General features: G+C 58.9%; 6 protein-coding genes across 6 annotated transcripts; 4 read left to right on the top strand and 2 right to left on the bottom strand.

The window, feature by feature from the left end:
• Nucleotides 1-647: 647 nt before the first annotated feature.
• On the top strand, nt 648-1,274 carry MKK02DRAFT_29381 (uncharacterized protein; the record flags this gene model as incomplete). Its single annotated transcript, XM_053087810.1, has 1 exon — nt 648-1,274. The coding sequence occupies one exon, from the start codon at nt 648-650 to the stop codon at nt 1,272-1,274; it is 627 nt and encodes a 208-aa protein (XP_052949061.1).
• Nucleotides 1,275-1,432: 158 nt separating this feature from the next.
• Nucleotides 1,433-3,858, bottom strand: MKK02DRAFT_34989 (TFIIH p62 subunit, N-terminal domain-containing protein; the record flags this gene model as incomplete). The annotated part of the gene is made up of 11 exons (XM_053089051.1): nt 1,433-1,507; nt 1,565-1,821; nt 1,869-2,100; nt 2,147-2,299; nt 2,350-2,395; nt 2,443-2,549; nt 2,599-2,678; nt 2,726-2,870; nt 2,917-3,159; nt 3,192-3,664; nt 3,711-3,858. 11 exons carry the CDS (start codon nt 3,856-3,858, stop codon nt 1,433-1,435), a joined length of 1,959 nt encoding a protein of 652 aa, XP_052949060.1.
• Nucleotides 3,859-4,506: 648 nt separating this feature from the next.
• On the top strand, nt 4,507-8,463 carry MKK02DRAFT_34988 (protein tyrosine phosphatase; the record flags this gene model as incomplete). Its single annotated transcript, XM_053089050.1, has 7 exons — nt 4,507-5,836; nt 5,879-6,551; nt 6,589-6,789; nt 6,832-7,403; nt 7,431-7,880; nt 7,986-8,150; nt 8,195-8,463. The coding sequence occupies 7 exons, from the start codon at nt 4,507-4,509 to the stop codon at nt 8,461-8,463; spliced, it is 3,660 nt and encodes a 1,219-aa protein (XP_052949059.1).
• A 409-nt stretch (nt 8,464-8,872) lies between these two features.
• Nucleotides 8,873-10,238, top strand: MKK02DRAFT_29378 (uncharacterized protein; the record flags this gene model as incomplete). Its single annotated transcript, XM_053087809.1, has 7 exons — nt 8,873-8,929; nt 8,980-9,029; nt 9,086-9,102; nt 9,156-9,430; nt 9,489-9,694; nt 9,742-9,803; nt 9,865-10,238. The coding sequence occupies 7 exons, from the start codon at nt 8,873-8,875 to the stop codon at nt 10,236-10,238; spliced, it is 1,041 nt and encodes a 346-aa protein (XP_052949058.1).
• A 208-nt stretch (nt 10,239-10,446) lies between these two features.
• MKK02DRAFT_39575 (putative exoribonuclease II) lies at nt 10,447-13,388 on the bottom strand (the record flags this gene model as incomplete). Its single annotated transcript, XM_053090667.1, has 2 exons — nt 10,447-12,979; nt 13,024-13,388. 2 exons carry the CDS (start codon nt 13,386-13,388, stop codon nt 10,447-10,449), a joined length of 2,898 nt encoding a protein of 965 aa, XP_052949057.1.
• Nucleotides 13,389-13,584: 196 nt separating this feature from the next.
• On the top strand, nt 13,585-14,009 carry MKK02DRAFT_39574 (ATPase, V0 complex, subunit E1/e2; the record flags this gene model as incomplete). The annotated part of the gene is made up of 4 exons (XM_053090666.1): nt 13,585-13,679; nt 13,743-13,790; nt 13,849-13,889; nt 13,975-14,009. The coding sequence occupies 4 exons, from the start codon at nt 13,585-13,587 to the stop codon at nt 14,007-14,009; spliced, it is 219 nt and encodes a 72-aa protein (XP_052949056.1).
• Nucleotides 14,010-14,012: the final 3 nt, after the last annotated feature.

The following is a 14,012-nucleotide window of genomic DNA, read 5'->3' as shown; positions in this document are numbered from 1 at the left end:
GTCAAGCTTCGGGACGGGTCGTCTTAACCTGGGATGAGGCTGGTGATATGTAAAGAAGACCAGGGCTTTTGAGATCGGGTCGCCCCTCATATCTCTCATCGAGTCACTGGCGGGCGTCCAAGCAGGACCTATGTAGGGGGATCTGGGTGAAAGGATTGGGCACACTTGGTGTCAGATTTACCCCTCACAAAAGATGTCTACACCGCCTCGCCCTCTCATCATCTGTACGACCCATCGCTGGGTGGGGCACATGCTACACGTTACCGCCCGTCAGGCCAGGCCTATAGGACCCAACCTAAGGACAATTCGCCACTTGGGTCGACCTGCGCCACATTCCTCATGCCACGTGGCTTTGCGGCTCGGCGCTTGACTCGGCGGTCCGCGGGTATTTTTCATGTCTCACTGCCCCATATCTAGCATCATTCACTAATAGCCCTCATACCGCCCATCCCCAGCGTCGCTGCTGCCCCACAAAAGTCCTCATCAAGCAAAATCAACGACGTCAACTGATCCCCCGGTATCGTGAAATCGTCAAATCATCAAACCTTCACTCCCTTCCCTTATCTCCTCCTCCCCCAATCCCCCTATCAGCTACCGCCCCTCCACCTTGATACTCTGGTGCACCTCGGCGCCCATTCTTAGCCCTGATGGGCCTATTCGACTGGCTCCCATGCTGCGGCCCCCGACCCTCCAAATCCCCCTCTTCCCCAGCAGCTACAGGCGAGACCGCACCCCTCCTCGCACCCCCTCGCGACCCCTCGATCCTGTCTGAGGGATACGGCGCCGACCTCCCTTCTTCCGGAACGCAGGAGACACTTTCGCGGGAACAGCGGAAACGGATAGAGACGATCGGGCGGGAGGCGGGCTCGCAGATGCTTTCGATCCATCGAGCGGGCGGGCGGTATCCGTCCAATACGTCCCGAGGAGGGGGTGCGAGCAAGACGGGCGGACCGGGGATGCCAAAGACGGATACCATGCAGAGTGGGACGTCGACGATGGATCGGTCGAGACGGAGCTCGGCGACTAGTAGTCGGGCGAGTAGTCCTAGTCCGATGCGGGGCGGAGTGAGGGAGATGAGGCGGGATGAGGGAGAGGGGGACGCGGAGGCGGAGGGGAGTGAGAGGAAAGATCGGGAGGGCGAAGGGGAGGAGGGGGAAGGGGAAGACGGGGTGGTTACGAAGCAGGTGTTCATGGGTGGCTTAGGAGGTGGAGGGACTGTGAGGGGAAGAGGAAGAGGGAGGGGACGGGGACGAGGAAGGGGACGCGGAAAGTGAGCGCATCTGGGGAACTTACGGGTAGATGGTATAGTTAGAATCTAGGATCAGGCAGTGGAGCTGAGGGACGAATGCGAGATAGGAAGGAGTAGAATAATCTCGTTGTACGACTCGATATATTTTGTATTATTACAACCGGCTATAATTCCCACTGCCTCTCAGATAACAGTCCCCGTCCGCCGACTCTCCCTCTCCAGCGCAACATTCACAGCCCCCATCGTCGGCGCCAGAGCCTATCGCATCAGCCCCGTTCATTCTTCCCCACTGATCATCGATCCGTAAGTACTCACAGCCTTGACCCGCCCCACGTCCACCCCCGCCACCTGCGCAGTCTGCACCACCGCCTCGACCTTCCCCTCCGTCAGCCTCAGGTATCCCGCCATCTTGTCCGCCTTGGCAGCCTTGGTTGCGTCGCTCGTCGCTGCCGTGCCCGCGCCCAGTGCAGCCGAAGGTGTAGGGAGGACGGCGGACCAGTATTGGCGCAGGAACTCTGTTGCGGCGTTATGGCAGGATCTCATCGCGTCTAGGATATTCTGCGGTAGGGGGTCTGTCCATCAGCTGCTAATCCTCCTCCCTACTGCAGGCAAGGCTCACCCTTGATCGCAGTCTCGGCATTACTGGCCCGATGTAACCCCTTGACAGCCATCATCGCCCCTTGTACCCCATCCCGCTGGGCCGCGAACCGCTTCTCCGCCTCTTGCTGCTCTGAACTCAATCCCATCTCCCTGTCTTGGGGAGATATAGGGTTGGGGAGTGATACCCCGGAAAGATCTGCGTTCCAGAGCCGTATGTGTAGTGCCTGGTCTGAAGCTATGTCGACCAGTTCCTAGCGATCAGCTGGGCTGCGCACGTACGAGCAAATGACAACTGACCAGGTTCCGCCTGCCAGGCATGATTCCCTTTGCTACGGCGCCCTCCCGACGCTCAGCGACCATGTCCCCACCTTGGACATCCAGGGCGATCGTCTGCGGTGCCGCGGGGCCGTGTAGGTCTTCCAGGTCGATTTCGCCATAGATGTCGAGTTCCTGAGTCGTGAGCTGCGGTCACTGGGGCAGATGCGGAAGTAGTAGCTTACGTCCGCTTCGTCGCCGTCGGCACCTCCGTTCTGTGCGCGACCATCGCTGCTCGGTCAGCTATGGACTCCGCAGGCGGAAGGAATTCAACTCACTTGCCCCGCCGTAGCAGCTTATTCGAGTGCTCATTGAATCGCCGGATCAGCGGCAGAGAGCTCCGTTCGCGGCCCGCTTGCATCGTATGATCTCGGACTGTATCTGACTGATAAGGTCAGCTGCTGCAGCTCTTCACCGAGACCTGTGAAGCTTACATCACCGTGATCCTCCTCGGTCGCTGCGAGATCCAAGAATCGGACGACTGGCGCAGCGGCATCTCGCCGTGGTGCTTGGTCTAGCTTATCAGCTACATCGACATTTGCCGAGGAGAGTTGAGCTCACTCCAATCTGGCTCTTCCAGGTACCGGTCAAAGATGTCGTCATTCTTCTTGTTGACCTCCTCGTTGGTCGATTTCCGCACACTCGCCCGATGTTGTTCCCATAGCCTGGACGTAAAGTATCTCGTCCAGAACTCGGCCTCGCTAATCTGGCACGTCAGCTCTCATACTAATGGCTAGGCATATCCAGCTCACCCCCGGCACGTATCGCGCATACGCATCCTGCACCACCGGAAACTCCTCAAAGATCTCCCTCGTCAGATCCTTGGTGATATTGAGAATCATCGGTCCCGTCTCCTTATTTTGCTTGACCCCTACTCCCGTTCCGCTCCCCGACGACTTGTTGCGCGATGCATCGAGGTCGAATCGGTCATCCAGCAGCCGCGACGGCCGACCGGGTTTGAGCGACTGAGCGAGTCCTTCCGCTTGTATCAGGGCCTACAGTCAGCTCTGGTGCCAGTCAGACCCACCTCTCTTCCCTCCCAAAACTCCTTCTCGCTGATCTGCCCACCCATGACCAATTCCCGGTGCAACGCCTTCAGGTTGGAGTTCTTGTTGAGCACCCTCATCTTGAGCTTGGTCTCCGCCTTCTTTGCGGGCGTCATGAGCGTATCTTCCGCCTTGCGCTTCCCCTTTGACACTGCGCTGGGCGTTCCGACGGGTGTACCGGGGGAAGGAGCGCCCGAGCTCCCGGCTGCGCCTGATACTAGCGCTGCTGTCGCTGTGGTCGGGCCAGACGGACCAGCCACAGGTGTAGGTGCCGCACCGACCGGTATGCCCTTGTTGGCGGAGACGAACGGGATGAGGATATCCTGTACTGCCTTCCGGTCCTCTTCCTTGCTCGCTGCGGTAAAGGTGAACAGCAGTCCGCCAGCGGGGACGTCGTCTTTGAATACGAGCTTGAGTGAGATTTTTGGCTTTCCCGCTTTGGACGCAAGCATATCTTGAAAAATCAGCCGTGATCAGTGCTTGAGTATGACTGGACTGACTGGTCACCCGATTCATATTCTGCTGTTGCCGGTCCATGGCGTTCGCAGTGGACGGGTTCCAGGCTATATGGCTGGCCGTGATGGACAGCATGCCTGGAGTGGATTTGAAGTCGGCATCATACCGGCGGACTGCCTGTGGGTCTGTCATACTGACGCAGGGTGTATGGCAAGAGGTGAGGCGATGGCTTGGTGTGGACCTCTGAGCGAGCTTGGATGAGAAGCATGCGCACGGGATTGCTGAAACTAGGCACGCCCCCTGTCCAAACATCATATTGATTAGGCACGCTGTGCCTGATGACGCAATGTGCAGGGGCAGATTTGTTACGCGTCATTGGTCCAGAACTTGGCCGTCGGGGCCAATATCACAGCTCAAGTCCTTGCCTCTTTTGCTCTCTTTTGTGTCGTACCACCTCTAACAGTACCGCCATACTCTCCTCCGCGCATTACACCCGACCGCTACCAACGGATCCCTCGTCGCCAGCATCCGCCCGCATAGCTGCACGCATGCTATAAAAGCTGGGCCCAGCGTGATCGGAGAATTGATAGACGTCATCGCGTTCTGCTTCCGGTACAGCCAGCAATTCAACTTCTGCCTTGACATTGGTCACCCTTGCCTATCCCATACACTCTCCTCAGCAATCACCTCGCTGTTGATGCCACGCCAACATCGACACCAACTTCCCCCAATAGGATGCTTACCCAAGACGACGACGCGGCTCGTTCGCGCCCATTAAACCCATCCTCCCCCTCGGTTGCGCGTTCGCCTGGAAAGCGTCAGGCGCCCACTCCAGCCAGTATGAATACACAAGGCCCTGCTTCAACACAGCCACGGCAGTCGGCCGTGCCCCGCGGTGGATCTGTATCGGGTGACCACGCTGCCCGGCCCGTGCCCACACCGCCTCGGCGTCGATCCGGTGCACCCACCTCCATACCCAACTTTCCTAATCCCCACGACCACCGCAACCCTTCTCCAGCGGCCACACTCCCCTCCTCTCCCATTCGTTCGCCCGGACCAAGCTCGCCACCGCAATCACCACCCACTTCGAAAGCCACTCCGCACATGTCATTCAAATTACCGATGACTCAGCCGTCCTTTCTCGCCACTCCGGGGACCGCGCAGTCGCCCTGGCAGATGCTCGGGGCGACGTCTGGCGCGCCTACTCCCTCGATTGACGGACCGGGCCGCGGCAGTCCACATCTCGGCGGGCCTTTTGAGCAGCTCAACTTGAATGGAAGCTGGAGCGGCGGAAACCTGTTTGCGGAGCCTTCTGGATCGGGGACGGATATGCCTTCACTGGCTCTTCCGTCCAGATCGGGTTCGCTAAGTGGCGGATCAGGGATGAATGCGGAGATGCTGGCAAAGTATAGGAATATGGCCGGGAGGGCGTCAGCGTCAGGAAGTGCCGGGACGGCGAGCGGGTCTAGCGGGAGTGGTACGCCGATGGAAGGCATCGAGTCGTCCGGCAACGTACTGCCGAAGCTCGCTCTCCCCGCCTCCCTGGCTCGTCGCCGCGGATCATTACCTAAAAACGCACTCGGCGTACCCAGTCCCCCTGCTCAACATTCGACTAAAGCGCCCAGCCCCCTAGGTACCGGTGTCGCCGATCTACCAAAACCGGGCCTTCGACCTCTCGCCGCTGGGGAAGTCCCCAAATTCCTCGCGCAGCCACGCACCCTCGTCCTCGACGTCCGCCCCCCATCCGCCTACCTCATCAGCCATATCCCGTCCTCCCATTCCGTCCCCGTCCCATCTACCCTCCTCCGCCGACCCGCCTTCACTGTCGCCAAGGTCCTCCTCATGCTCTCTCCCGACAGTCGCGAGGCCGTGTCTGACTGGAAAGAAAAATCGGATATCGTCCTTGTCGACGTGGACTCGACGACCGCCGGCGCTGGGAGCTTGATGGAGGGATTAGCGGCCAAGTTTGAGCGGGAAGGATTCAAGGGGGTCATCTGGTTCATCAAGGGTGGGCAGGCTGCTTTGGAGGCGAAAAAGCAGGTTCAGATGGTGGGCAGCGAGGAAGTGGCCGAGTCGGACGGAATGACCTCGCCTGGTCCAGGTGCGGGAATGGCGAGTCCCAGTGGAAACTTTTCTGCAGGCGGTCTCGGGTCGTTTGCATTCTTGCATGGTGGGTCTATTTTCTTGGATGTTGAGTAGGACTGATAGGCAGGCTCGACTGGAAGCGGAAATCCCGTCCCTCGAAACCAGAGCGGTGGTCTCCCTTTTACCCCTTCCGCCAACAACCGCGCCAACCCCTTCGACTCGATGTCGGTCAAAACCCAGCCGCTCTCGCTCAAGAGCATGGCGCTCGGCGCGGTCGCTCCCGCCGCTTTTTCCTTCAACGGTTCTGCATCCTCTACGGGCAGCGGCAGTCGGCCTAAACTCCAACCCGCCAACCCCTTCTTTGATAATATCCGACAAAACCTCGAGCTCTCCCATGGCGGTATCACGGAACGTATCCCCCTCTCCCTCTCGGCTGAAGAGCAACAACGGGCATCGGAATTACCAGACTGGCTGGGCAAGCTCGTCGGTGCGAGTCCGGCCGAAGGGGCCGAGCGGATGGCGCAGCAGTTTTACAGGGTGGAGAGGAATGAGCAGAAGCGGCTCCAAGCGCTCATGGACTGGCATAGTCAGGGTTCAGGGGGCGTTCTGCCACATACGACAGAGGATGATTTGACCGAGAAGGGGCAGGCGAGTACCTGGGCCAAGCAGACCAAGCGGGATCAGGCGGATGTGGAGCGGTTGGAGGGATGGCGGGTGGGTCAGGGGTCAACGGGGGCGGATGGAGAGGAGTATTACCCGTTTTCGATTACCGCTGGGGTGGAGCGAGGGAGTAAGAATCGGTAAGTCAATGCGTAAAAGGGGCTGGCTAATCAGCAGGTACAAGAACATATGGCCGTACGACTTTTCTCGGGTCCGACTCGTCACGCCTTGCGAGGACGAAAGCGACTATATCAACGCCTCGTACATCCAGCCAAGAGGGACGTCGAGGCGGTACATCGCTACTCAGGGTCCACTGGACGCTACTTTCCGGGACTTTTGGACGTTGATATGGGAACAGGACGTCCGGGTTATCGTCATGTAAGTAGATCTTGGGCTCGTAAGGGACGAGCTAACGTTTAGGCTTACAAAGCAATTCGAAGGCGGTCTCGTCAAATGCGGCAACTACTGGCAGGATCAAAATTACGGTTCGATCCACGTCCACCTCGATCGTCAGACCGGCGGGGATGATTTCGGTCGACCTGCCAATGCCGGCTTCGACTTTTCCGTCCCCATCCCCAGCGCCAACAAGTCTGATTCCCTTTCCGACGACTACCAAAATATACGGCGAGAGTTTGTGCTTACGCACGACAAGCACCCGGGGGACTCGCGCAAGATCGTCCAGCTCCAATGTACCCACTGGCCGGACTTTGACGTACCTACTTCGCCAGAAGTACTTCTTACGCTCATCCGGGACGTTGCGGACGCGCGGAAAGAGGTTGAGCCGGGACCGCCAGCACAACAGGACGCGCCGGTCCTCATCCATTGTTCGGCGGGCATCGGGCGGACGGGTTCATTCATCCTCGTCGATTCGATCCTGGATGGCCTGAATCGTCAGCGCCAGACGGAGGAGGAGAAGCGTCAGGCTGTCGAGGCGGCGAGACACCCGGTTCTAAGCGAGGATTACGCCATAACCAAGCCTATCAAGGCGCGGAGTCGGGCTAATACGTCCTCCCCTAGAGAACTGAGCTCGGTTCAGGCTGACAGCTCGTTCTCTAGGGGGTTGGGACATAGTGGTCGGGTCAAGTCGGTATCGTTCGCTTCGGGCGACAAGACGCTATCGGACCATGAGAAGCGGAGACAAAGCGCCTCGTCTGGACTCCTCACGGGTCTTTCGCCTATCCCTCCACACGAAAAGGCGCTCTCGGCGCCGGTCAAACCTCACGCTCAGTCCCACACCCAAGGTCAGGCTCCAGGGTTCGACTGGTTACCCCCCGGATCGGCCATTGCCAAGGCCAAGCAGGCGGGGGAGGTTGACAATGATGCGATGGAGGTGGATTCGCCGGCAGAGTATCCCGCGACGACGGCAGCGTCGGAGAATAACAGCACTATTGATCAGTGGTTGTCTTACCGCGAGGACAAGGGGACTTCGGATGCGGGCACGACGACAGCGGGGAGACGGCCGAGTATGGGTTCGGCGTTTGCCGAGAAGGATTCGCCCGAGTAGTGAGTTGCGCGCACAGGTCTCGGAGGAATGTGCTGATTGGGCTGTCTGTCTACGGTCGGCGAAGACGAAGCGGACCCGGAACACCCCCAGCCTATCTCGGGACCCAACGAGCGCCCTCGTTCCCCTACTCCGCTGGACGATATGCAGACGCCAGTATTGGAGGTGCTGGAGAGTATGCGGGTACAGCGGATGAGTCTTGTGCAGAGTCTCCGGCAGTTTGTGTTTGCGTACAAGGGTGAGGTCTCCTCTTTTCCCGTAAAGAACAGGGCTGACGGGTAGTGATCATCCACCAGACGTTCGCGATGCTAGACGAGGACAATGCGCGCGCCGCCGCTGCTCGCAAAGGCAGTAAAGATACGCTCACATCCATGAGTACGACGACGGACGATGACGATACGTCCTCCAAGAGACGTGCGAGCCCGACGGAGCTGGTGCATGATCGTCCGAGTATGGAGGTGGAGGGGGAAGAGAGGCAGTCGAGTGTGAAGGGGGCGTTGGGGCGGAAGGCGAGTGTCAAGAGGATGAAGCAGGATGTTGTGGGCGAGTAGAGCGATATGAGGGGCGGATGGGGTGAGGCTAGGGTGGGTTGGAGGTATCAAGCTGGGGGCTGGGGGAAGAGCTGGTGTGTCTCACGAACGAGAACGAGGTGACGATCGACGTACCATCGCGAGGAGAGCAGGCGGAGGCCGGAGGGACAAGTGAGAAGTTTTGGATTCATCTGTAGCGAACATATCTCTGCATGATGATATAGCATGGCCGAGGCATGGTTGATTGTTGGTGCACTGTGGTAATCAAACATCCACCCTATCCAGCCCCAGCGATCCCAGCTGCTGCATGGATCGCATCACCGAAGGATATTGCGTTACGTAACTGGATATTTGGCTCTGCGTGATCTTCGACCTCGAGCTCGAACCTCGATTGCTTTCATCCTTCTCTACCTCTTTCTATCAGACCAATATGAGTATCGCACCCAAGGCAGAGCAGGACAGAAATCAGGAGGCGACGGTGTACTTGGTGAGCTTCGAAGTGTGGGAGACCACAGGACATGAGCTGACTCTTCGCAGGGGAATCTGGACGACCGGGTGTCTGATGCATTAATATGGGAACTCATGTTGTAAGTTCACAGCTGCCATCTTCACCTCGTGCAGAAGGATACAGCTGACATCATAGGCAAGCAGGACCAGTCTGTACGTCCGCACTCCTCGACTCCCTTCACTGAGATCACCAGCTAATCCCTCAGCAAACGTCTTCCTCCCCAAAGACCGAATTTCCATGGCCCACCAAGGTTTCGGGTTCTGCGAGTTCCTCAGCGAACAAGATTCCGACTACGCCGTGAAAATCATGAACCAGATCAAGCTGTACGGGAAGCCCATCCGGGTCAATAAAGCGAGTTATGATCGGAAACAGGTGGAAGTGGGGGCGAATCTGTTTATCGGGAGTTTGGACGAAGGGGTGGATGAGGCGCAATTGTATGAGACGTTCTCGACCTTTGGACACATTGCGGATCAGCCCAAGGTGAGTTCTTCGTCATCTGAGAGGAGTGTTTGGAGGATATGGATGGGGCTGATGGTAGATTGCTCGAGATCCTAGTACGGGCCAGTCCAAGGGGTACGCCTTTGTCTCGTACCACGAGTTTGAAGCTTCCGATATGGCCATCGAAAATATGAACGGGCAGTTCTTTGGTGGGAAACAAATCAGTGTGCAGTATGCGTTCAAGAAGGATAGTAATGGGGAGCGACATGGAAGTCAGGCTGAAAGATTATTGGCGGCGCAAGCAAAGTGAGCTACCTCCTTCCCTGGGATTCAGGAAAGAGCTGATGGTTTAGGAAACGGTCCATGTTGCCTGGATCCGGTATGGGTATGGGCATGGCTGCTCCTGTATTCCAAGGTTCGTCCCCCACCCTTTGAAGCTTTTATACTCTGGGGTGTTGCTGTTGCTCACACCTCAGGCCAATTCGCTGGCGCCCTCGCCCCACCCCCATCCCGTCCCGCTCTCACCTCGCCAGGCGCACCACCCCCACCTCCCGGCATGCCAGTCTACCAACCCCCTCCAGGCTCGTATGGCCAAGCGCCGCCACCCGGGTATCCACCACAGATGCAGTACGGCCAGCCCCCGCAGCAGCAGAACGGGTATGGCGGTGGTGGGTATGCGGCACCTCCTCCACCAGGATTCCCAGTGGCGAATGGCGGTGGGTACCAGCAGCAGGGACCAGGAGGGTATGGGGCTCCTCCGCCACCTCCGCAGCAGCAGGGAGGGTATGGGGGGCAGCAGGGTGGATATGGGCAGGGCGGGCCAATGCGGATGGGGTTTGAGGGGCAATAGATGTCAAGGGGGAAATGGGTCGAGAGGGATAGAGTAGGGGATGAGGGAGAAAATCAAGGATGGGTCCTTGCATGGTAATGAGTTCTGCAGCGATATCAAGAGATGTATTACGTGCATGAATGGTGGTTGCTAGATATACGATTACAACAGATCTACTTCTATAGCTACAACTCACATTCCCTCTCTACGTTATCTAGACGTCTACGCGCTAAGCAAGTACAGCCCCCACGATCGGCCGTGGCCACTGCACCGCCATTTCAATCCTCACTTGCACCTCCTCGCCGACCTCAAACTCCCTCGCCTCACTCAAGAGGCGCGCCACCACCCCCAGCCCTTCCACCCGAATCGGGGTCGACATCTTGCCCCGCATCCCTATGCTCGGACCCGCCACTCTCCCTGTGACCGGCTCGCGCAGATCCACCTCCCCTTCCTTCTCGGCATACCGCGGCTTGGCGAGCTGCCCCGCAAATACCCCAGCTTGCCAGAATGCCTCGGAGGCGATACCCGCCCGTCTCCCCCTCAACTGGGCGCCCTTGACTCGCTTGGCCAGTACCCCCATTTCTCCTTCGTCGAGGACTCGGCCCCAGTCTATTCCGGCCCGCATGGCGAGATGACTCTTCAACTGCCAATGCACGAGAAGGTCGTCGTACCGCCTCAATGGTGAGGTAGCGCGCGTATACCCGAGTTCATCTCCTACGAACCCCATATTCCAGTGGGGTCGCGGATCGGTCGTCACTGTGCTTGGCGCGAACGCGACGCGGGACTTCCATACAATAAAAGGGTCGATACTCGCATCGGGTTTACGATGAGCGAGAAGTTCCTCGATCGACATGGACGCCTCGGGCCGACCGGGGATGTGTAATTCTGAAGGGGCGACGGCACCGCGGTATGGGACCGCAACGCCGTGAATCATGCAGTACGATGCGGCGACGCGACCTGCGAGCATCATCATCTCGGCGACGGCCGCGGCGGCCGATATGGCCGTGGATGGGGGAGAGGCGGGGAGGGTATAGTCGATCAAGGGGGCGGAGGGGAATGGGGTGGAAACAGAAGGGAGGGAAGAGGGAGTGAAGATGTTGTGGTAGGGCGGAGAGCGGATGAGGAGGCGCGACGAGGCGAGCGATGCGCCAAAGTCGAGGCCGCTGGACCGGAGGCGCTGGGCTCGGCGGGCGACGGCTGTACTCCGTAAAAGGTCTAGCTGGGGTATTTCCGCCGGGTTGATTGGGTCTCGCCGAGCAGGTGAAGCTTCCTCGATAGATGTGACGAGGCCGAAGGGACGGACGGGAGTGGATGTGGGTACACCAAATGCAGCGTCGACATCCGCGTACGTCGTCAACCGGGGTTCCTTGATCCATCCGGGCCGAACAAGACTCTCCTTGATCTGCCCATCCGCCCCCAGACGCGCAGAGAATGTCATCACTGCCCGCCCCTCCTCTTCCCCGTCACCCGCCGAGCCGAGACTAAGCCCCTTGGCCCCTGCGAGGTCTATCAGCGGGACGTTCCCTTCGGGCAGGTATAGCGCTGTCCCCCTAAAACTCGCCCGGACCGCCATGGGGTGGTCCAGCGGTATGATCCGCGTAGGGTCCGCGATGTGGACGTGGACCCATACGTCCTCTGATCCCTCTATGCGGGAGATGGAGATCCCATCGTCTAGTTCTTGCGCGGTGATGTCGTCAATAACCCAGACGGTATGACTGGAAAAGTCTTCCCGCAGCGAGTCGAGCTCTGTCCCGTTGAAAAGGTCATCCCCGCCCACGCGAGTAGGCAGGGAGAGACCCGCAAGGGATATGGACCGAGATTCCGTTTCGATCGCTTTGGAAGTTTCGAGCGAGTCGGAGGGCGGCAGACAACCGAGGTCTGTTAGAAGGTGGGCGATGCACCTTTGGTCGGCGATGGCTCCGGGATAAGGGTCCAGGGCGCGGAGAATAGCGACGCTCAGTCTGTCCGAGGGAGAGTGCTGAGTCGTACGCGTTTCGAACAGCCGGAGGAAGAGCATCGAGATGATGGCCCGGTCCGTCTCGCTCCATTCTACCGGGGATGTTTGGTTTGGCATCTGAGCGAGGGCTGCGCGAGCCTTATCGACGAATGCCTGGAGTATCGCCGCGTCCTCTGGGGTTGCGCCGTCCACCCACGTCGTGACCGCCTGGAAGCGCGCCCGTTCCGCCCGGCTCCGGACGAGAAAGACGCCCGTGTCCCACATCTCCCCGTCGTCCGCGACAAACAGGTCTGACCGGGCGATGAGCATCCGGTGTGCCGCATACGCCGGTAGCGTATTGGGTTTCGTCCTCCGCCCTTCTGGTCCATCCGTAGAAAGAAGGATATCCGCCGCTTCGGCAGCGGTGATCCTCCCCCTCTCTTCCTCGCTCAGCCCCTCGGTCCTCTTTACCCAGACGGCATCCACGCCGCCCCCACCAGACCCGCTCAGACGATTGACCATCCGTTCGGTCTCCCTCCCGACTTTCCGGATAATGACCACCGCCTCCCGCCGCGCAGCCATCATATCCCCATCGGCTGCTTCCTCGGGCGCTGCGCCGACATCGCCCTTAGCCCACGCCTCGAGGAGGTCGGGGGACCAGCACCGCTCGTACAGACCGCGCGGGATGAGCGATTGGGGCATGACGAATTGGACGTCCTTCGGGGCGATAGGCCATATTTCGCCGGATTGGCGCAGGAGGATCAGGCGCGCTCGACCGTTGGACATCACCGAGGCCAGAAGGAGACCGATGGAGAATGTTCCGGATCTGTCTATCAGCTTGGCCTCCCTATGAGAGCAAGAAGGACTCACCGCCGACATTCGACAACACGACCAGGCTCTAACCCCGCCAGACTCGCTTCGTCCGTCCCGTCCCCCCATCCCGGTAGCCCTCCCTCGTCCTCGCCAGCAAAGTATGCTCGTTGCTCCGTTGAGACGCCAGCCGTTTCGGGCCGATAACTGACCCGTTCCCTCTCTTTGCCTTTCCCGCTCCGGCCGAGGTTGAGCGGGACATCCGAGAACAGAGATCGGGGTGAAGGGGTCGAAGGACCTGCGTCTCCTGATGCGTCCCGAGCGAAGGCGTGCGCAGCGTGCGATTTGGCTCGGACTCCGCTGAGATGCCGCAGAGGGAGCTTACGCCTCGCTAAGAGGCGAGTAAAGGTCTCTATACGGGACATGGTGCCGCCTGATACGGTGCTCAGGTAGATGGACAAGTCATGGATCGTAGCGATCCAAAATTCCGCCATTGTACCAGAGGCTTTACGTAAAGCGATTTCCCATTGATCAATCCGCCACCACCCAAGGCCCTCCTTCTCAGACACCTTTGCTGTCGACCTCTATCATCTACATCTCCCATCTCCCCAAACACACACCATGAGCTCATTCATGACCGTCGTCTGGATCGCGATGATCTGCGCGATCGCAGCGACCGCCGGGTGGATGTTCACGCCCAGGGGGAAGAACCAGGCGTGCGTGTCTGCTCCTCTTCCATCCTCACTGCGCTGCCGATGAGTACGCAGCTGATATCGTAGATTGATCCGGAGTAGCATCGCGCTCACTATCACCTGCTGCTACCTGATGTAAGCTTTGATGATCAAATCTACGATACTCGTGGGATGGAAAGCTGACTTGATCTAGGTGGGCTATCACCTTCCTGGCCCAATTACATCCTTTGATCCGTATGTTCCGTACTCCTTACCGATCCCAAGCTCTAGCTAGTACGGACAGGGTAGAGGTCTTCATGGTGTATAAGCTGACTCTCAGAACCACACAAGACGGGATTACGGTGGGAGAATTAGAGG

This window comes from Dioszegia hungarica (assembly GCF_025882075.1).
Source record: "Dioszegia hungarica strain PDD-24b-2 chromosome Unknown MKK02contig_2, whole genome shotgun sequence".
Taxonomy (NCBI): Eukaryota; Fungi; Basidiomycota; class Tremellomycetes; order Tremellales; family Bulleribasidiaceae; genus Dioszegia; species Dioszegia hungarica.
This window is presented reverse-complemented; position numbering and strand designations above follow the sequence as displayed.